This window comes from Oncorhynchus keta, chromosome 14 (assembly GCF_023373465.1).
Source record: "Oncorhynchus keta strain PuntledgeMale-10-30-2019 chromosome 14, Oket_V2, whole genome shotgun sequence".
NCBI lineage: Eukaryota > Metazoa > Chordata > Actinopteri > Salmoniformes > Salmonidae > Oncorhynchus > Oncorhynchus keta.
This window is the reverse complement of record NC_068434.1, coordinates 62,148,882-62,172,304: the sequence shown is the minus strand read 5'-3', so window position 1 is coordinate 62,172,304 and position 23,423 is coordinate 62,148,882. Positions and strand designations below refer to the sequence as shown.

General features: G+C 42.3%; 2 protein-coding genes across 4 annotated transcripts in view; one reads left to right on the top strand and one right to left on the bottom strand.

The window, feature by feature from the left end:
* Window positions 1–15,338, bottom strand: part of LOC118393748 (phosphorylase b kinase regulatory subunit beta-like) — an 83,721-nt gene extending 68,383 nt beyond the window's left edge. For 2 of the 3 annotated variants that reach the window (XM_035786788.2, XM_035786787.2), the window contains exons 1-3: window positions 15,212–15,338; window positions 12,070–12,156; window positions 2,627–2,765 (exon numbers count right to left, since the gene is read on the bottom strand). In XM_035786788.2, the coding sequence (XP_035642681.1) occupies window positions 2,627–2,765; window positions 12,070–12,156; window positions 15,212–15,275 (290 nt within the window). In that variant the 5' untranslated portion in view covers window positions 15,276–15,338. Of the gene's footprint in view, window positions 1–2,626; window positions 2,766–12,069; window positions 12,157–13,848; window positions 13,951–15,211 lie in introns of all 3 variants that reach the window. The other variant, XM_035786789.2, reaches the window with a different exon arrangement.
* A 52-nt stretch (window positions 15,339–15,390) lies between these two features.
* The window catches only part of LOC118393749 (T-cell immunomodulatory protein-like), a 125,516-nt gene continuing 117,483 nt past the window's right edge, over window positions 15,391–23,423 (top strand). The window contains exons 1-6 of the mRNA XM_035786790.2: window positions 15,391–15,755; window positions 16,949–17,033; window positions 17,245–17,384; window positions 17,533–17,584; window positions 17,748–17,825; window positions 18,044–18,138. Of these exons, the coding sequence (XP_035642683.2) occupies window positions 15,578–15,755; window positions 16,949–17,033; window positions 17,245–17,384; window positions 17,533–17,584; window positions 17,748–17,825; window positions 18,044–18,138 (628 nt within the window). The 5' untranslated portion in view covers window positions 15,391–15,577. The remainder of the gene's footprint in view (window positions 15,756–16,948; window positions 17,034–17,244; window positions 17,385–17,532; window positions 17,585–17,747; window positions 17,826–18,043; window positions 18,139–23,423) is intronic.

Sequence of the window (23,423 nt, the reverse complement as noted above, 5' to 3'; positions counted from 1 at the left end):
TATGAAGTAAAGGACACATTACTACACAATAAAAAAAGTGACCTGTTTCATAATCAGAGATACAGAATGTACAGGATGTCTGAAGGTGAGAGGATTGTGCCTCGAGACGAGAGAAACATTTGAAGGAAATATGGTGCTGTTGATGTTTAAACCCCCCTTTGCCCTCAGAACAGCCTCAATTTGTCCGGGCATGGACCCTACAAGGTGTCAAAAGCGTTCCACAGGGACACTGACCCATGTTGACTCCAATGCTTAACACAGCTGTGTTAAGTTGGCGTGATGTCCTTTTGGGGGTGAACCATTCTTGATACACACAGGAAACTGTTGAGCGTGAAAAACCCAGCAACATTGTAGTTCTTGACATAAACCGGTGCACCTGGCACATACCCCAGTCAAAGGCAATGAAATCTTTTGTCTTGCCTATTCACCCTCTGAATGGCACACATACAGAATTCATGTCCCAGTTGTCTCATGGCTTAAGAATGATTTAACATGTCTCCTTCAGTTCATCTACACCAGTGGTTACCAAACTTTTTAATAGTTCCGTACCCCTTCAAACATTCAACCTACAGCTGCGTACCCCCTCTAGCTCCAGGGTCAGCGCACTCCCAAATGTTGTTTTTTGCCATCATTGTAAGCCACACACACAGTAAACAATACATTTATTAAACATAAGAATGAGTGTGAGTTTGTCACAACCTGGCTCGTGGGAAGTTACAAAGAGCTCTTATCAGACAAGGGCACAAGTAATAATATAATAATAATCAATAATTTTGCTCTTTATTTAACTATATTACATATAAAACCCTATTTGTTAATCAAACATTGTGAATAACTCAACACAGGTTAATGAGAAGGGTGTGCTTGAAAGGATACACATACTGTAACTCTGCAATGTTGGGTTGTATTGGAGAGAGTCATTTTCCACACGCAGTCTGTGCCTGTTTTTCTTTTTCATGCTAGTGAGAGCCGAGAATCCATTCTCACATAGGTACGTGGTTGCAAAGGTCATCAGTGTCTTAACAGCGCGATTTGCCAAGGCAGAATACTCTGAGCGCAGCCCAATCCAGAAATATGGTAGTGGCTTCTGATTAAATCAAATGTTCACAGAACCTGTAATATAACTTTTTAAACTTTTCGTCCGACGTTCGGCTGGATCTGCATGAGCGTTTGGATTTGTGCACTAAACGCCCAAACAAAAGTAGCTACTTGGACATAAATAATGGACATTATCGAACAAATCAAAAATTTATTGTGGAACTAGGATTCCTGGGAGTGCATTCTGATCAAGACCATCAAAGGTAAGGGAATATTTAAATTGTTATTTCTGATTTCTGTTGACTCCAACATGGCAAATCATTTTTTTTCCTGAGCACCGTTCTCAAATTATTGCATGGTTTGCTTTTTCCGGAAAGCTTTTTTGAAATCTGACACAGCGGTTGCATTAAGGAGAGGTATATTATAATTCCATGTGTAACACTTGTATTTTCATCAACATTTATGATGAGTATTTCTGTAAAATTAATGTGGCTATGCAAAATCACAGGATGTTTTTGGAACTACTGAACGTAACGCGCCAATGTAAACTCAGATTTGTTTATATAAATATGAACTATAAACATACATGTATTGCGTAACATTAAGTCCTATGAGTGTCATCTGATGAAGATCATCAAAGGTTAGTGATGACCTAACGGTTCGTGGTGACCTAACAATCATTTGTGGTGCTTTCGCTGTAAAGCCTATTTGAAATCGGACACTGTGGTGGGACCTTTAAAACGGTATGTTTTGAGGAATTTTAATTATGAGATTTCTGTTGTTTTGAATTTGGCGCCCTGAACTTTCACTGGCTGTTGTCATAACCTCAATTTTGTCCCGCACATTGAATATAGTTGCGGAGAGTCCCTGTAATCCTAGATTCCGATCATTCAGGTGAGAAAAAACATCACACAGATAGGCCAGTCGTGCAAGAAACTCGTCATCATGCAAGCGGTCAGACAAGTGAAAATGATGGTCAGTAAAGAACAATTTAAGCTTGTCTCTAAATTTTAAAAAACGGGTCAATACTTTGCCCCTTGATAACCAGCTTGTAAAAACATTAAATAGTCGCTGCCCATATCATTGCATAGTGTTGAAACTACACGAGAGTTCAGGGGCCTTGCTTTATGTCCAAAACATCTTTCAAGTGGTCAGGCAATCCTTTGGCAGCAAGAGCCTCTCGGTGGATGCTGCAGTGTACCCAAGTGGCGTCGGGAGCAACTGCTTGCTCGTAACCACTTCACTTCCCAGTTTGGGAATACCTGATCTACACTGATTGAAGCGGATTCAGCAAGCGACATCAATAAGAGATCATAGCTTTCCCCAGGTCAGTCTGTCATGGAAAGAGCAGGTGTTCCTAATGTTTTATGCACTCAGTGCAGTCCGGATGCTCTATTAAGTGGGCAGCAGCAGTACGCAGCACCCCCTTGACATTACAAAAGCCGTCTGCTTTGATTAAGAATATTGGTCCCTGGCGGAGCCCATTAACTAAGGTTGTACTAGATGAATTATTAAGATCAACTTTAAAATGTACAGTGATCTAAGGTGGCTGTGGATACAGTGTATGTGTGTGTGTGTGTGTTGTCACCTGTAAGCTAGACCCAGGGCCCAGGAACTGGCTGCACAATACAGGGAGTCCCGCACCTTGGCTTCCTTGCAGCTGGAGCATGTCTTGGTAGGGAAGAGGCCAGTGGTAGGGCTCTGGTAGTTCAGAATGGTGGTCTTCACTAGAGAGAGAGAAACAAGAGAGAGACAGGGTGATCCCTCAGGCTTTCAACTATATTTTTTGTTGTGTATAATATTGTACAACAGCTGATGAAACAAACATTGACCAGTGTTATCTCCTGGTAGTTGCTGGTTAGAAATGCAATCTACACAGGACCTTATAATCAGCCTGTTTGCGTGGGCGAGAGTTTAGGCTTGCCTGGTGACGTCACCGTGCGGTAAATTGGTTAGAGAGAGTTACAAACCTCTCTGACAGTTTTAAGCTTACTCAGACCACTCCCAGACAGTCATAGCTACATTATTGATTGATAAATAGTTTTTTGTCCATTGTAGTGGAAAACTATTACAGTAAGGTACTTAATTGTTACCCAGAAATGACTTGATATAAAAATGGCTACATTGGGCCATTAACATTGTTGGTTGTTGCAAATTGTGAAATGGAATGGAATATAAAGGTATGTTAAACAGCTGCATGTTGTGTAGTTATTGTTGTAAAACCAGACATCCTAACAAGGTGTGTTACTGCACATGTGAAGGTAGCATTAACTTCGGTCTTCAGGTCATATACATTCCAGAGTGACACACATGTTTATCTTCATGGAAATCCTCTAAATATTATTTAGCTTAAATAAAGTCACACTAAAACAGAAGGCCTGGAATCACAGGAATGTATCTGTCACCACACCACCCTCTACCCCTCCAGATGAATAATCTGTCTGAACAGGGTACTTCATTTTTCATCACCACATTATGCCAGAGCAAATGAAGGGACCATCCATTCTGCCAGATCGTTTGTTAAAGAGAGTCCGGGTCAATTCAAAGAGACAAAGTCAGCATAGCCGGGATAAAGAGGCAATGGAGAGAATTAAGCAGAATATTAATAAACCCTTCAGTACCTCGGCAGTGAAAATGACTTTGACCCCAGAGGCTGCTTGGGAAAAAAACACAAACGGACAGTGCTTCTTCTGGCCAATTTCATATGTTAGCCAGAGTTAAAAAGTAGCATCGTATTGGGGCTTCCCCTGGCATTGTGAATGTAAAAAGAAAGCTGATCGAAAAATTGCTGTGTTCATTTCCCGCCATTTCTCCCCACATGCTCTGGACAATTTATTATTTTGTATCCAACGATACTTCCTTGTAATGTGCTTGGTAATATAAATAATAAACGCCAGAATTGGAAACACCAACTTATTTCTCCTCACCACTGTCTCACCAACACTGTGAACTAGCTTCTAGTGAGCGCGTACCAGTAGATTCACAGATTTTAGTTCTTGAAGCGCCATTTCTGTTTTCTTGCTGAACACGGCCCAGGTCAGATGTGTAAGATTACGGCCGTTTGGCCCTGTGATTTTGTCTGGTTATTATAGTATTGGCAAATGTATTATTTTGTACTTTCTTTCAACACATTTTCATAATTTATCATCATCTGTAGGCTCAGGACCCAGACTTCTCGTCACCTGCACTGTTTAATAAATATCACCTATTTTGACCTCGGCAAATCCGGCCACCCACTTCAATTTGCATACAGCTCCAACAAGTCCACAGATGACGCAATCGCCATCGTACTGCACACTGTCTTATCCCATCTGGACAAAATTAATACCTATGGAAGAATGCTGTTCATTGACTACAGCTCAGCATTCAACACCATAGTACCCTCCAAGTTACCCTTACCCATCTGTCTATCGCCTCCTTTGAATTTCATGCTGTCACAGTTACCAGCCCTTTCAAGCTTAACATCCTTATCATTTATCGCCCTCCAGGTCCCCTCGGAGAGTTCATCAATGAGCTTGATGCCTTGATAAGCTCCTTTCCTGAGGACGGCTCACCTCTCACAGTTCTGGGCGACTTTAACCTCCCCACGTCTACCTTTGACTCATTCCTCTCTGCCTCCTTCTTTCCACTCCTCTCCTCTTTTGACCTCACCCTCTCACCTTCCCACCCTACTCACAAGGCAGGCAATACGCTCAACCTCATCTTTACTAGATGCTGTTCTTCCACTAACCTCATTGCAACTCCCCTCCAAGTCTCCGACCACTACCTTGTATCCTTTTCCCTCTCGCTCTCATCCAACACTTCCCACACTGCCCCTACTCGGATGGTATCGCGCCGTCCCAACCTTCGCTCTCTCTCCCCCGCTACTCTCTCCTCTTCCATCCTATCATCTCTTCCCTCTGCTCAAACCTTCTCCAACCTATCTCCTGATTCTGCCTCCTCAACCCTCCTCTCCTCCCTTTCTGCATCCTTTGACTCTCTATGTCCCCTATCCTCCAGGCTGGCTCGGTCCTCCCCTCCCGCTCCGTGGCTCGACGACTCATTGCGAGCTCACAGAACATGGCTCCGGGCAGCCGAGCGGAAATGGAGGAAAACTCGCCTCCCTGCGGACCTGGCATCCTTTCACTCCCTCCTCTCTACATTTTCCTCCTCTGTCTCTGCTGCTAAAGCCACTTTCTACCACTCTAAATTCCAAGCATCTGCCTCTAACCCTAGGAAGCTCTTTGCCACCTTCTCCTCCCTCCTGAATCCTCCCTCCCCCCCCCTCCTCCCTCTCTGCAGATGACTTCGTCAACCATTTTGAAAAGAAGGTCGACGACATCCGATCCTCGTTTGCTAAGTCAAACGACACTGCTGGTTCTGCTCACACTGCCCTACCCTGTGCTCTGACCTCTTTCTCCCCTCTCTCTCCAGATGAAATCTCGCGTCTTGTGACGGCCGGCCGCCCAACAACCTGCCCGCTTGACCCTATCCCCTCCTCTCTTCTCCAGACCATTTCCGGAGACCTTCTCCCTTACCTTACCTCGCTCATCAACTCATCCCTGACCGCTGGCTACGTCCCTTCCGTCTTCAAGAGAGCAAGAGTTGCACCCCTTCTGAAAAAAACCTACACTCGATCCCTCCGATGTCAACAACTACAGACCAGTATCCCTTCTTTCTTTTCTCTCCAAAACTCTTGAACGTGCCGTCCTTGGCCAGCTCTCCCGCTATCTCTCTCAGAATGACCTTCTTGATCCAAATCAGTCAGGTTTCAAGACTAGTCATTCAACTGAGACTGCTCTTCTCTGTATCACGGAGGCGCTCCGCACTGCTAAAGCTAACTCTCTCTCCTCTGCTCTCATCCTTCTAGACCTATCGGCTGCCTTCGATACTGTGAACCATCAGATCCTCCTCTCCACCCTCTCCGAGTTGGACATCTCCGGCGTGGCCCACGCTTGGATTGCGTCCTACCTGACAGGTCGCTACTAACAGGTGGCGTGGCGAGAATCTGTCTCCTCACCACGCGCTCTCACCACTGGTGTCCCCCAGGGCTCTGTTCTAGGCCCTCTCCTATTCTCGCTATACACCAAGTCACTTGGCTCTGTCATAACCTCACATGGTCTCTCCTATCATTGCTATGCAGACGACACACAATTAATCTTCTCCTTTCCCCCTTCTGATGACCAGGTGGCGAATCTAATCTCTGCATGTCTGGCAGACATATCAGTGTGGATGACGGATCACCACCTCAAGCTGAACCTCGGCAAGACGGAGCTGCTCTTCCTCCCGGGGAAGGACTGCCCGTTCCATGATCTCGCCATCACGGTTGACAACTCCATTGTGTCCTCCTCCCAGAGCGCTAAGAACCTTGGCGTGATCCTGGACAACACCCTGTCGTTCTCAACTAACATCAAGGCGGTGGCCCGTTCCTGTAGGTTCATGCTCTACAACATCCGCAGAGTACGACCCTGCCTCACACAGGAAGCGGCGCAGGTCCTAATCCAGGCACTTGTCATCTCCCGTCTGGATTACTGCAACTCACTGTTGGCTGGGCTCCTGCCTGTGCCATTAAACCCCTACAACTCATCCAGAACGCCGCAGCCCGTCTGGTGTTCAACCTTCCCAAGTTCTCTCACGTCACCCCGCTCCTCCGCTCTCTCCACTGGCTTCCAGTTGAAGCTCGCATCCGCTACAAGACCATGGTGCTTGCCTACGGAGCTGTGAGGGGAACGGCACCTCAGTACCTCCAGGCTCTGATCAGGCCCTACACCCAAACAAGGGCACTGCGTTCATCCACCTCTGGCCTGCTCGCCTCCCTACCACTGAGGAGGTACAGTTCCCGCTCAGCCCAGTCAAAACTGTTCGCTGCTCTGGCCCCCAATGGTGGAACAAACTCCATCACGACGCCAGGACAGCGGAGTCAATCACCACCTTCCGGAGACACCTGAAACCCCACCTCTTTAAGGAATACCTAGGATAGGATAAAGTAATCCTTCTCACCCCCCCCCCCTTAAAAGATTTAGATGCACTATTGTAAAGTGGCTGTTCCACTGGATGTCATAAGGTGAATGCACCAATTTGTAAGTCGCTCTGGATAAGAGCGTCTGCTAAATTACTTAAATGTAATGTAAATGTAAGTTCATCATCAAGCTGGAGGCCCTGGGTCTCAACCCCGCCCTGTGCGATTGGGTCCTGGACTTTCTAACGGGCTGCCCCCAGGTGGTGAAGGTAGGAAACAACATCTCCACTTCGCTGACCCTCAACACTGGGGCCCCAGAAGGGTGTGTGCTCAGCCCCCTCCTGTACTCCCTGTTCACCCATGATTGTGTGGCCATGCACACATCCAACTCAATCATCAAATTCACAGACGACACAACGGTAGTGCGCTTGATTACCAACAAGATTACTAAATTACCAACGAGACGGCCTACAGGGAGGAGGTGAGGGAACTCGGAGTGTGGTGTCAGGAAAACAACCCCTCACTCAAAGTCAACAAAACAAAGGAAAAAGGAAACAGCAGAGGTAGCTGCCCCCCCCAGCACCCGATGTCACAAGAAGGCCAAAAAGATCATCAAGGACATCAACCACCTGAGCCACTGCCTGTTCACACCGCTACCATCCAGAAGGCGAGGTCACTACACGTGCATCAAAGCTGGGACCGAGAGACTGTATGACAGCTTCTATCTCAAGGCCAGCAGACTGCTAAACTGCCATCATTAACTCAGAGAGGCTGCTGCCTACACTGAGACACAATCACTGGCCACTTTAATAAATGGATAACTAGTCACGTCATACAATGCACTCTAAATAATGGCACTTTAATAATGTTTACATATCTTACATTACTCATAATCACATATATACTGTATTTTATCCCATCTATTGCACCTTGCCTATGCCGCTCGGCCATCACTCATCCATATACTTACATGTACATATTCTCATTCACCCCTTTAGATTTGTATGTATTAGGTAGTTGTTGGGGAATTGTTTGATTACTTGTTAGATATTACTGCACTGTCGGAACTAGAAGCACAGGCCTTTTGCTACACTCGCATTAACATCTGCTAACAATGTGTTTGTGACAAATACAATTTGATTTGATCCTCTGACTCTTCGACTCAACTGTTTCTGCTCCAAGCCCAGCTAACTCGGCTGCTGGGTCCATAAATGTAACCTACATTGACTCACTTTTCTCACATTCAATCTCTGCTTTAGATTTGGAAACGGCAATATAATGTATTTGGAGGCACATCAGAAGAAAAATGGCACCTTAGTAAGACTCCTCTGAATCAAAACCACAGTAAAATATGTTATTATTCTCTAACTCCAAAAGACACAACAGCATTCTAGTTGCAAATAAACTGAGGTTGGAGTTGCTCAGTCTCATATGATGATATTATCATCCATCAACCTAATGTCCCACTAAATCAACACCTAACGCTGTTTCTTAGAATGGGCCATTCCTCTGCTCCCAGACAGTGAGTGAAATAAAGAAAGAGGTAAAAGAAACCTCCACAACAAAACATAAAGCTTTTTTTTAAACATTTCTTAATCTCCCCGAGCCAGTGTCAGGACGAGCCCTATGCCTCCACTATAATCAAGTGTGAGAATGAAATAAGAGGCACTGGAGTGTGGCCACATTACCACATAAATAGGAAACCCGAGGCCCACACAGGAGAAAAAGAAGACAAACTGTGAGGGACAGTGATGTCCCTAATGTCTTTTACTCAGGAATGATAGGGAATAAGTCCACACTGCATCCTAAGAGCATGTAATGCCACTGGCTTTACAATTGCACTTTTTTGGTAGAAAATGGAAATCGAATCATCATTTCATTACCTCTGAGGCCAAAAAGAAGATATTCATCCACTGGCCTGTGCAATGGCGATAACAACTGCTGCTATGCTCCCTGCTAAAATTAAGCAAGCACATTCAACTGCTATGTCCAGACCACAAAATTAAGCAAGAACATTTCAACATATTGTTATCTCACAGAGAACGTTTCTGAGAGAGCAACAGGGGGCTTTGATGCATGTTATTGTTGCAGTACTCTTTCATTCATTGCTAGTAGAACAAATCACTCACAACCTCACCTAGAGCAATCTTAAGCTTTCTGAACTTTGACCAATCAGACTGAGCAGAAAAGGGAATGGGAAAAGCACTGTGTAAAATATTACTACAATATAGTCTACACCACAAAAAGTGTGCTGTCACATTATTGCAAAAGCTAAAATTGCAGCCGTTTACCTTGGAGAACAAAACATGCACCAAACATATCAAAGCTACAGGGGTAACATGAATACAACATTCATGAGTAATGAGTGAGATTCACTTTCATCCAGGGAGCCCAGGTGGTGGGAAACACTGATATGTTGTTCTCTTTAGGGATGTCTGTCACCATGACTTCACACTGCAGGACTGGTTTCAGATGAGGGACCAGTTGCTCCCCTACTGTCTTTCACTTGGCTGCTTTTCCTGTAGCATCCTCATTTCAACCTAGACAGCCTGTGAAGCAACCCTCACTTCGGGGAAACCTTTTTCATCAAAATTTCACAAGTATGCTGTCTTTTCTCTACAGCTGTCTTATACTAGCCTACGGGGTGGATACACAAATAATACAACCCTCTTGATTTTCAAACATGACGCATGACACCATATTGATCAAGTTTGCTCCCCAAAAACATGGGCAATATCTGATAACTCGCTCAAGTATCTTTGTTGCCTGTCTTCAGTAGAACAAACATTTATTTTTCCTTTATTCAAATAGGCTCACAACATAAAACATAATAGAAGCTGTATTGCCCTTGAAAAGTAATTGGTCTTGAACATAGGTATAGCATTTAGACCACAGCCCCAGGTCACAGCAAAGCACAGATCACAATAGACTACATTCTATCCTTCATAAAATTACAATGTAATGCAATACACTTCCTCTGTTTCCACACTGAGCAAAGGGTGTCCTGCCTTTAATGAAGAAAGTCATGAAATCTGTTGCCACGCTGTATCCATGCACCCCCTGTCATCAACACAACTGACCAATGGGTTGTGACATGTCTGCCAATGGTGCGGTAACTTGACCTGACTCAGACAGAGGAAGGCGTGACCTGACTCAGACAGACTCAGATTAGAGCCCATGGGCTCTATTTTCGGGAAGTGTTAAGGCAGCGCTAGTATCAAATGCACGTTAGTTTGAAATTTCCCAATGGCTATCTACAGCCCTAACGCCAGGTTTGTCAATTTATCGGGTCTTGAAAATCCGCTTGCTGACGGTCAGATGGGCAGAGTGGAAATATTTGAGGTGTGTCCTTAGAAGCATGATCCAAAGTGCTAATTTCAGGCAGTGCCGACCAATCAAAAGCTGGTTTTAACAAAAGTACCACGAAATTGGGGAGTAGCGCCTTACGGTCAGATGCCGAGCAGTTACCATACCAGGCGGTTATGCAACAAGTCAGAATGCTCTCGATGGTGCAGCTATAGAACGTTTTGAGGATCTGGGGACCGATGCCAAATCTTTTCAGTCTTCGGAGGGGGGAAAAGTTGTTGTCGTGCCCTCTTCACGGCTGTCTTGGTGTGTTTGGACCATGATAGTTTGTTGGTGATGTGGACACCATGAAACTTGAAACTCTCGACCCGCTTCACTTCAGCCCCGACGATGTTAATGGGGGCCTGTTCGGCCCGCCTTTTCCTGTAGTCCACGATCAGCTCCTTTGTCTTGCTCACATTGAGGGACAGGTTGTTGTCCTGGCACCACACTGCCTGTCTCATCGTTGTCGGTGATCAGGCCTACCACTGTTGTGTCATCAGCAAATTAATGATGATGTTGGAGTCGTGTTTGGCCACGCAGTCGTGAACAGGGAGTACAGGACGGGACTAAGCACACACCCCTGAGGGCCCCCAGTGTTGAGCATAGCAGACATGTTGTTGACCACCCTTACCACCTGGGGGCAGCCCATCAGGAAGTCCAGGATCCCGATGCAGAGGGAGGTGTTTAGTCCCAGGGTCCTTGGCTTAGTGATGAGCTTCGTGGGCACTATGGTGTTGAACGCTGGGCTGTAGTCAATGAACAGCATTCTCACATAGGTGAGAATTGCGTCATCTGCGGATCTGTTGGGGCGGTATGCGAATTGGAGTGGGTCTCGGGTATCCGGGAGGATGCTGTTGATGTGAGCCATGACCAGACTTTCAAAGCACTTCATGGCTACCAACATGAGTGTTACGGGGCAGTAATCATACATCAAGTTAGAGAGGATATGCCTACGGAGAGAAATTATGGTGCCTGTATGTGTGACATTTTAAAACAAGTTGTTTCTTTGTTTCGTTAAGAATTTGATTAGAATTATTAGTTCTCTTTTTAGGCTTTATCAATAATGAATGTAATATTGCTTAATGACAATGTTTGGCATGTCCATGCTCAGCCATAATACAATTTGCAGTAGGCCTCGCCTCTATATCAGTGGGAATGCTATTGAAGCCATGCAATTACTCAGAACACTGTGGACTGCAAATGGGTTCAAGTTAACCTATTGAGGAAAGATGGGATAGTTCTACATTTTGTTATTTTGTTTCTGTAAGCCATTTAAAAAACTATAACGGACTAACATTGATATTGGAGTTGTTACCAAGGCAATACATAAAAGTCTGTAAATACACAACCTGAAGCAACACATATTTTGCCATGGAGCACATTCTGATTGGGCCAGTGAGGGGCCAAGCCTCAACTTGTTTATTTGTCAAAATCCAGACCTTTCGTGGCAACACCAACAAATTGCGCCAATAATTGTGATAGTGAAAATAGTGAAAATAGCTCAAATACACATCCCTGAAACAATAGCGCTACCACCTGCACTTAGATTTACCATTGCGTCAGCTTTGTTAAAATAGAGCCCTAAGAGTAACATACCAAATTAAATCCATGTTTCAAACCTAAATACTGTAAAGCTACACCCCCTAGAAGTAGCCGAATAAGCTCGAAAGGACCCCACCTTTGAGGACGTCTTCAAAACAAGGATTTGAAATAGTAAGTACTTTAATCACAATCACAGTGCTTACCCGCATTGTAGTAGCGGTCAAGTTTCTCCCATAGTGGCTCATCCTCCCGGTGGAGAATGGAGAGCTTGAGAGGTTCATAGATGGAGCCTGAGGAGAGATACAAAACACAATTCTTGACAGAACATTCATTGTTGAGCTAGAGCTCAATTGGAGGTCATTTGTTCATGTCTCAGGTGCCTCAATGGTACCTTCCGACACACTCTGGAGACACACACTACAGTAACTATATGTCAAATAAAGACTCCCATGAGCACTTGGGGAGTATTAGGCTGTAAGACTGATGCCACAAAGGTTCCTAGTTATCAGCACTTCTATCACACATCTTCAGAAACAAATGTATTTAGACCTAAATGCTAAACATATTTTACAGAATGGTTTTAGATAAGACTTTAACTACACATGGGATTGAAGAGCAACATCCTAAACACATTGTCAAAGTAAATCAGTATCAGTCATTTTTTGTGATTTCCGTCAGAATACAATGAACAGTCCAAGTCACACAAAAACCACAATGCATTGACGCATGCAATCACGACATGGCCCCATTTCCAACTCACATTTAGTCACTGTAAATATCAAAACAAGCCTCCAGCAAAAACTGTGATTTCATACGCTGAGCACAAATTTAAAATATAATGGAACTTGCCACCATTTCAAGCTTTCTTCAGAACCAAGGGAATTTTAGGGGAGCCCCATCTGTTGGACCACTATTTCAGACAAATTTTTATTTTGGAGTGATTTACATTTTAATGGGATCGACCTTGGGTCAATACCTCAGGTACAGAAAAATCCACATTTCCAGTGAAATTACCATAATTTCCATCAGCTTTTAAGTAGTAGGGACAAAGCCATCACTTTTCAAGATAACTCCGCAGAGGCAGTGTGAGGCTAATATGCAAATTAAAGGTTTTATTTCATTTCTACTGCATAGAAACATGGATCGAAGTCTGTGGTTGTTGGAAAATATTGTGTGATTAACTTCACTGAGAGAGTTCAATATTTGTTAATACTAGGCTTATGAATTGAATACTGGTTAGTATCATTTTCTATTTCCATTCAACAGTATATTGGTTGTACTACATTTGGTGGTAACCCTAGGGAGAGACTGTCAATCATAGGGGCAGCAAAATAAAAAAGTGAATTATGACGACAACTTGATTACCTGGATCATTTTTAGATACAGTAGTGTATACCCAATTGTATCTCACAAAATCTACCCCATGTATTGAACGTAGCCTATATCCAAGACTGGTATATTGGTATAGCATCCTGACCAAGCCACGTAGACAGTAGTAATAAAAGTGTATTACAGCATTATCAGCATATCATACCATTCATCTGAAGAAAACTGAACACAGCAGGATGGTAGCAGCTTCATTTGAGAGGACAGGCTTGTGGTAAATCCTGAATCGGAATGGTTTCCATGTGTTTGATGCCATTCCATTTGCTCCGTTTTAGCCATTATTATGAGCCATCCTCCCCTCAGCACCCTCCACTGAAACTGACATATGATACTAGGGTGGTATAGTAATAAAAACCTCTGACTGGCAAGATTAATCATTGAAATGTATAATTTGGAGTGATGTCATCCTGATAATTTTCTCATAGAATGATATACAGGCATTACACTCGATTAAATCTAGACTTAGTTCAACCCAGTTTGAAAGGCTTTGCTACCTCTTTTTTAAACTTATTTTACCATGTAAGTTGACTGAGAACACATTCTCATTTACAGCAACGACCTGGAGAATAGTTACATATACTCAATTCACTACTTACCATATCTTTTTAGTTTCCGAGGAGCTTTGGAAATCTCACATTCCGAGCTGGCCATTTTCAAAAGGTGAGGAAAAGGGCAATCCTCTCAGCTAAATTACAAATCTACAGCAATTCACAGGAGGGTTAGTAGAGCGGCTTAAGAAAAAAAAATCAATAATGAATCACATAGCAAGTTAATATTAGGTGGCTACAAAACAGACAACAAATGACAAAACATGAATACGCCATGTAGCCTACAATGATCATTAAAAGATTAGCCTACTTGGAAATGATATGTTGGCATAGGATGGTTAAGATGAGTGAACTAGTAATGATGGTTTGAATTAGCTTAATGTCTGAATGTGTCTTTTTTCAAATAAAAGTTCGTAAATGTCAAAACATATTTTAAGGCATTCATTCGTCAAACTATGTTTGTATGAGTGATACTCAACAAATTACAATTATTATGATCAAATATTTCTTAAATACCGTACTATTGCCTTTATTGTTGAATAAAAAAAATGTAATGAAAAATTGCATGAGGCCTTTAATTGACAGCAGGCTTGATTAACCACGGATCATAATCAAAATCAGTATATGAGTTATAAGACATGGACATAGGCAAAGCCCGCGAATGATTCCACCCCCTTGCTCAAGGGCACATTAACAGATTTTACACCTAGTAGGCTCGGGGATTCAAACCAGCGGCCTTTCGGTTACTGGCCCAACGTTCTTAACTGCTAGGCTACCTGCCATATTTGATCGTGTCTCAATATAATCAAGGTATGCAATGATTGTTATTTTCCGATATAATCTCTTTCGGCACCCCAACAAAAATGGCTGAATCTCATTGCCTACCCCTACACTGTCTATGTGAGCAGGTTGCCATGTTGGGTAATGTAATGGCATCTGGCCTGATAAACGAGGAACATAGCATACATCAGAGGAGGCTGGTGGGAGGAGCTACATGTATATGAGGACGGGCTCATTGTACAGGCTGGAATGGAATTAAATAGAATGGAGTCAAACTCATGGAAGCCACATGTTTGACTCCGTTACATGTATTCCATTCCAACCATTAAAATGAGCCCGTCCTCCCACCAGCCTTCCCTGGCCAGCATGTACATTTATTCTCTTTCAATATGATAACATTGCTGTTTTATGTAGCCTAACACAAACGGCAAGGGTAGAGAGGCAACACCTGATGTGAAAATCTTAAAATAGCTCCAGTAGCTGCAAACTTGACCTTTCATGCTCATGCATGCCCACTGTAGTGGGCTATAGCAGGCAAGGAATGTATATAATCTGTTTCGTTGATGTTTCACTCAGGACATTCGCAGAGGTTTGCAGATAATGCAGTGTCAAGCAAGTGAATATGCCAAACCTGAACGTTTTTGTCTGGCTTTGATTTCCAGGAGTTTCCTGCCGACATCTGCCAAGCTCGACATGTTGGTCGGTTCTCTGTGTTTACCAAGTAACAGCACGTTGTGACACTGCTGCAAACGAGGAAGCGCTGATGGTGTGACGTCACATCACCCATTTATTAACATGTCAATATTCTATCTCCCTCTTGTGCCATTGATGCTCTTTACCTTTATATTTACGACTAAATAAGACTGTCGATTGTGTTATTTTTTGACAAGTGTCAAGCCCCACGAGTTTATGCTTAATGCAATTCTTGCCGTCATTTCTGCCGTAAACCAAACGCGCACTGCAGTATTCCAGTTTGTGTTGTTTGACTTGAACAACTATGAGGATTTTGTTTTTCAAGATTTTTACATTTACTGTGTATTTTGCAGGGCAGTATTCAGCATCTGCTCTTCAAGATGTAACAACTGACTTGTTCGGGTCTGAAAATCATGGTACTGTGGCTGCGTTTGGTGATTTCAACTCGGATAAACAGACCGATATTTTCATCATCAGAGAACGTGAGTAAGCTAACGTTAGCTAGCTGGCTAGAATAATGTTCAGTGTTTTGTATTGCCCTTTCAATAGGATTAATTTCGTTAGTGAATAATATAGAAACTTTAGCTAGATACTAGATGAGACTACTTTAATTAATGACATGTGTTCCAAAAACTCATAGGATGCTAGCTAATCTAGCTAGCTAAACCAAGCTGTTGAGTGCTGTCATATTGTCTGGTAAGCAGTTAGTTAGTCATGTAGCTAACACAATTATTTACCACTGGATACAATTTGCTCTTGCCTATATTGACTAATAGGGATAGTACATAACGGGTGCCTGTCTTGGATATAGAGACAGGAAATGCAAAACAATAAAAACAGTGATGACGTAGCAATCTATTTTCTCTGCTTGAAAAGCTATTGAGTGTTCAATGCATTATACAGTGGTGTAAAGTACTTAAGTAAAATACTTTAAAGTACTACTTAAGTTGTTTTTTGGGGTATCTGTACTTTACTTTACTATTTATATTTTTTACTTCACTAAATTCCTAATAAAAATAATGTACTTTTTACTCCATACATTTTCCTTGACACCCAAAAGTACTTGTTACAATTTGAATGCTTAGCAGTACAGGAAATGGTCCCATTGACGGACTGAGAGAACGTCCATAGTCATCCCTCCTGCCTCTGATCTGGCAGACTCACTAAACACAAATGCTTAGTTTGTAAATGATGTCTGAGTGTTGGAGTGTGACCCTGGCTGTCAAAAAAATATATAATAATAAGGAAATTGTGTCGTCTGGTTTGCTTAATATAAGGAATTTGAGGTATAGCTTTTACTTTGTACTTTTACTCAAGTATGACAATTGACTACTTTTCCCACCACTGTACTTAAGTATATTCAAAACCAGAAATGTTTTAGACTTTTACTCAAGTAGTATTTTACTGGGTGACTTTTACTTGAGTCATTTTCTATTAAGGTATCTTTACTTTTACTCAAGTATGACAATTGTGTACTTGTTCCACCTCTGGCATTACCTACATTACAAGACACAGTAGCCTAGTAACTAGAATGAAACAAAAACATAAAATGGGTATAGGTCACCAATGAATGTGTCACTGCATTGCTGATATGGTTATGTGACTGTGCTGTGCTGGGTATGAAAGTAAGCATTTTGTGAACTTGTTTTTATTGCATATTTGATTGAACTTTTAGAATCTGAGTTGGTGATATTCTTGGCTGATCTGAAAGCCCCATACTTCAAGCCAAAAGTCCATATCCCTAAAAAGGCTTTGCCCGCGTAAGTTTCTGATCTTATTCTTTCAATTGTATTAGTGCACACACCACTTCTCATCTTGAAGCATCAATAATTCCACAATGTCCAGGCAAACCCTGTGGGTTAGGGTAGATTGACACAAGATGATTGTAGCTGTCACTGAGATAAGCCCTATGCTGTTCTTTACTGGCTTATGTCAACAGCAGGCACTCAGTGAATGTCTTTCCTCTTTCAGCAATTGTATCATAACTGGTGTTGTTCCTGGAGACTACGATGGAGATTCTCAGATGGATGTGCTTCTTACAGTTCAGCTCAAGACCAAGGCCACCTCAGACACAATGGTTTTTGTATTCTGGGGAAACAACCAAACCCTGGGTAAATTGTTGCTCTATTAGGACTAGATTCAGGCTTATGGAATACAACGTTTGAGGCTTGTAGAACAAAAATAATGTACTCTAATACAGAAAGTTAACTTCTGTTATTAAATAGCTAACTGATTAACATCTCTTATCTGGTTTTGCAGATGGGCAAGCGGACCTTAATAAGACATTTGTGGACCAACCTCTGATAATGGAGTAGGTTAAGCATGTAAAAAATATATATTACAAATCACCTGTAGCAGTTCTTTTCTATGATGAGTTTCCATGCAAGCAATACTGTTTACCTAAACTTTGTCCTTTGATCTTGCTCATGGGTAGGCAGTTTTGACGGTTTTATAAATGAAATTCTCTTACGCAGCTTCAATGGGGACATGATTCCAGACATCTTTGGAGTTTCTGCTGATTTCTCCACTGAAGTCTGCTATCTTACTGGAAGGTAAAGTGGAGATTAGAAAAGTGACCCAATGCTTTGCAGTCCCCATAAACATTGTTTTATTTTACATGATTATCCATGTCTTGACAAAACTCAATTGCAATACATTGAAATATTGTAGATGTATGCAGTGTTAAAAACAGCACCTTTGTTGGTTGGTTCTGTGTTTTTTCAGAATGTCTGCTTGAGCACATGAATCATGTTGTTTTCTTTCCTCACAGGAACGCAGTGTGGCAGGCAGCTCTAAGTTCACGTGTCAAGATGCGTGTCCCTCATTCCAATGCTTTCATCGACCTAAACAAGGATTTCACCGCCGGTGAGTAGGCAAATGTCCTAAATGGTTTATTGGAACCTTGCATTGCCAGACTCAGTAATCTGGCATTACAGTAAGGCTGGATGGAAGCTAATTGGGAACGATACCAGATTAGACTAATGCAGGACATGGTGTGTGTAGTGTTGGTGTGTAATATCTTTTCCATTTCTTCAGCAAGATTGGAGTCTGTAGACTCACGTTCTACAATGAAACATAGGGACAATGTGGCATGGCAGTCTAATGGCTGTGTGATCAGTCTCTTTAGCATTAGAGTCGAGAGTAGTGAATTCATTCTGGGGAATTGGGCACTCTTCTGGAGCTTGGTAAGTAGATGCTTGTATAGATGGTCAAAATCGGTGTTTCACACACTGTATACAAAAGCGAGGAAGTTGAGTCCGTTCTTGGCAGCCCATCTTCTTCTCTTCATATATTTTTGAATTGATATGACGTAGTAACTTGCTAAAGATTTCCCGTCTGTATTGGGATCAGTTTGTGGGTTACCTTGTGCTATTCAACCCTTGGAGAGAATGTCGGTCTACTAGGGCCAGTATCGCAATATTTTTTTCCCCCATGGCAAAAATGAAAACACGTAGCAGACCAAATTTGAAGCACTCCAAACATTGCGTGCTATAGCTTGAAAAATATAAATAAATATGACTTCCTGAAGAAGTTAAATCCGCTTTGTGTTTTGCTTCCTTGCCGTGGGACTAATGAGTATCGCAGTACTGGTATCGTCCCGGCCCTAGGGCCTATTCTACAAGTTTCATGAGACAGCTGGGTAGATGATCTGTCAAGACAATTATCACTTTTTATTTATATTGTGTGGAACACAAACTTTCTCCTGAGTTCCTTAAGCTCCAAACAATTGTATTAAAATATATTATAGTTAAACAATTTTCAAGTTGACTAAGAGAGAGAGGAATTCCCATTTTCCTCACCACTGAATAAATAAATTGGGCTTCTTCTTGTTTTACTGGCTTTCTCTTTTTCCACAAAATGCCATCTGACAAAAGCTGTCACTTAGACTTATGGTCCTGACGTTTTAGCTTTTTTTACTTCTCCCAGGAAGTTAAATCTCATATTAAGACAATCACAGAGACTGCTGTCGTGTCTGACCTACGGTAGGTATCTTTTTGGGGTATTTGCTTACTGAGCTGTGACAATTTAACCAGAGCATAATCATTCATATTTAAGCTGCTAAGGGATTAGAAAGCATATTCTTTTGGACATGCCAGCCCAGCTGGAGAGAGTATCTTAAAGGTTAGCCTGTCTGTAATTTAGCAAGGAAGTCTATGTTACAGTTTGGTTTATGATTTATAAAAATAAAATAAAAATCTGTGCTGGAGCGAGGATTGGAACTGTGGGTGTTGACCACTTTTGTAAAATGCAAGCAGGAATCTTACAACTCACAGATTCAACTAGTCAGTCAGTTTGAATGGCTGCTCGTTGCCTGCTTCTCATATTCATCTTGTGCAAGAGGCTGCTGCAAGAGACTAGAGCACCTGTCCTAGGGGATTTTTGCCTAGGTCTACAGAGAAGCAGAGCCCTGAGCCCCGGGGCACACGTCACACTGGCAGGAGCCTGGCTCGAGTGCAGGCACCCAAACCAGGAGACTGCTATGTCGCCATGGAAACACTTTGTTGTTTCACTGATTGTCAATCTGCAAATGTAAAAAATAATTATATATATATATATATAAAACATTCAGAGACTATACACCTGTAGAGAAAATTGCTGCTGATTAGAAATAGCACTGAAATGTACAATTATATTGTCCTCTGCAATGTGTGTGTGGTGCAGCCACGTTTAGCTGTGAAGAGCTTAGTGTGGGAGTGGGGATACTGCTTTTTCAGGAGGAAATTGATTAGAGAATTAGGTGAATTAGAGCTCTGTCTTTCCACGGCACCTGCCAGCCTCTCGAAGCATGGGGAGATAGAGACTCGGACATGACTGTATAGCCTGTACTAGAAATCAAGAGTGTGCAAAGTTGTTCCTATGTTTTCCAATACCCCATAGGATTCACAAAAGGGACTGTTTTGGCGAATCGACTACAGCCGGTACAATAAGTGGGAAATCATGTTAGGTTTTTGTGTGGAACATTTTAAGTGGACCTCATTTGGTTTGGACCACCACTTGCTATCTTTGTGGCCTGGTCAGCAGTGTCACAGAGAGGTATTTTATTATCATGCGTCCTATCCAGGGATGATCAGAGGAGGGTCATCCCGTGTCGCGGCTCCAATTTTAGTGGTGTTTAAAACTGTAAACATACACAGCCGAGCTGCATCCAGTGACCCTCTACCCGCGACTCCTTTTAAGAGATCTGAAATTGCTTCCTGTTCAATGTCGAGGCCTATTTAAGCTGTAAATTGGACTGTCCAGCTGCCGCTGTCACCCTCTACAGTATTACATGGCCAGTCTGTATCATGTCTCATCGCTCTCTTCCACTTCTGGTGTTGTCTGTTCAATCCTCCTCATCTACAGTTGAAGTCGGAAGTTTACATACACTTAGGTTAGAGTCATTAAAACTTGTTTTTAATCACTCCACAAATTTCTTGTTAACTAACTATAGTTGTGGTAAGTCGGTTAGGACATCTACTTTGTGCTAGACACAAGTCATTTTTCCAACAATTGTTTAGACTGATTATTTCACTTATAATTCCAGTGGGTCAGAAGTTTACATACACTAAGTTGACTGGGCCTTTAAACAGCTTGGAAAATTCCAGAAAATTGTCATGGCTTTAGAAGCTTCTGATAGACTAATTGACATCATTTGAGTCAATTGGAGGTGTACCTGTGGCTGTATTTCAAGGCCACCTTCAAACTCAGTGCCTCTTTGCTTGACATCATGGGAAAATCAAAGGAAATCAGCCATGACCTCAGAAAATTTTTTGTAGACCTCCACAAGTCTGGTTCATCCTTGGGAGCTATTTACAACGCCTGAAGGTACCACGTTCATCTGTACAAACAATAGTACGCAATTAGAAACACCATGGGACCACGCAGCCGCCATACCGCTCAAGAAGGAGACGCGCTCTGCCTCCTAGAGATGAACATACTTTGGTGCGAAAAGTGCAATTCAATCCCAGAACACCCGCAAAGCACCTTGTGAAGATGCTGGAGGAAACCGGCACAAAAGTATCTATATCCACAGTAAAACGAGTCCTATATCAACATTACCTGGAAGTCCACTCAGCAAGGATGAAGCCACTACTCCAAAACCCCCATGAAAAAAAGCCAGACTGCAACTGCACATGGGGACAAATATCATACTTTTTGGAGGAATGTCTTCTGGTCTGATGAAACAAAAATAGAACTGTTTGGCCATAATGATCATTGTTATGTTTGGAGGAAAGAGGAGGCTTGCAAGCTGAAGAACACCATCCCAATCTTGAAGCACGGGGGTGGCAGCATCATGTTGTTTGGGTGCTTTGCTGAAGGAGGGACTGGTGCACTTCACAAAATAGATGGCTTCATGAGGAAGGGGAATTATGTGGATATATTGAGGCAACATCTGAAGACATCAGTCAGGAAGTTCAAGCCTGGTCGCAAATGGGTCTTGAAAATGGATAATGACCCCAAGCATATCTCCAAATTTTGGCAAAATGGCTTAAGAACAACAAAGTCAAGATATTGGAGTGGCCATCGCGAAGCCCTGACCTCAATCCCATAGAAAATTTGTGGGCAGAACTGAAAAAGCTTGTATGAGCAAGGATGCCTACAAACCTGACTCAGTTACACCAGTTTTGTCAGTAGGAATGGGCCAAAATTCACCCAACTTCTTGTGGAAGGCTACCCAACACGTTTGACCCAAGTTAAACAATTTAAAGGCAATGCTACCAAATACTAATTGAGTGTATGTAACTTCTGACCCACTGGGAATGTGATGAAATAAATAAAAGCTGAAATAAATACTATTATTCTGACATTTCACATTCTTAAAATAAAGTGGTCATCCTAACTGACCTAAGACAGGTAATTTTTACTAGGATTAAATGTCAGGAATTGTGAAAAACTGAGTTTAAATGTATTTGGCTAAGGTATATGTAAACTTCCGACTTCAGCTGTATGTTCTGGTAGTTTATTAAGATGAGCAGGTTGTGACAACTACAGATGGTTAAGTATCCCTGTAAAAAGGCTCCTAATTGGCTAATTCCGACATACTTGAGTGGTTCTACTGCTACCCAGGTCACCAAGTCAGTACTGACACAATAAGCCGAGGAATAGATGCGTGACGTGCCAACGAGCTCCAATACTCCTATAGCATCACATAACAACCTTGAGGGGTTTTTCATTTCATTTTATTGGTTATATTTTACTAGAACGTTGAGGTACCCTGGGGTTGGTATCACAGTTTTATATCTCTATAATGGTTTTGCTATGCCGGGGAATCGGATTGTGAGAAGTCATTAGAAAAAAGTGGTAATTGCCAAATAATTATAAATGTCATTATGCTCAAAGACACCAAACTGATACTATCATATAGCTTGTCGCTAGGCAACGTGGCTTTGCAACGCTTCCCGCAGAATCCAATTAGGAATAGTTTTTTCTGTCAGAGAGAATTTGATTGTTGGTGTAATGTGAGGGAAACAGATTTGCCTCATATCAACGTTACTGTAGTGGGACTTTATAAAGGGATTCAGAACTGGTCAATTTTAAAAGGCATATTTAGTAGTTTGGCCTGTTTTGAGTCACATTTTGCATGTTAGAAGCATTGCGTTTCTTTTTTTTTTTCATACAGAATAATTTCTGGTTTCTGTAATATTGATTAGGCTACCACGTGTTTGACATTGGCCTACCTGTTTTTAAAGATCTACTGTAGGCCTGCATGTAACATTCATGACGTATGCTGTAAATTAACATGATATAACAGCCATGCAGATTTTATACAGATATTGCAATCACGAAAGGATGAAATTAGCTTATGTCTCATAATGGTATTGTACCGACCTTAACATGGAACAGTACATTCTGTCATAAATTCTAGACTTGCTTCCCAGTGTTCGCTCCTAATTTTAATAATTACAGAATTAAAACGAGCACAGCGTGGCTAGTGAGGGACCAGGCTTTGAGGTGCAATGTTTACGCCGTTTCTCTTCCTGGAAAGCTGGCAGAGGTTCGAACATACAGTACATTTGTTTACATCAGTTTGTATAGATACATGAATGAATAAATAAAGAATCTAATTTCTCACTGATGTACTGTATACAGTATGTCTGTGGCCTCTGGTTGTGCTGCTGTTTCCAGTGCAATCCTCTTATGTGTAGCACTCTCCCCCTCCAGGCTTATAG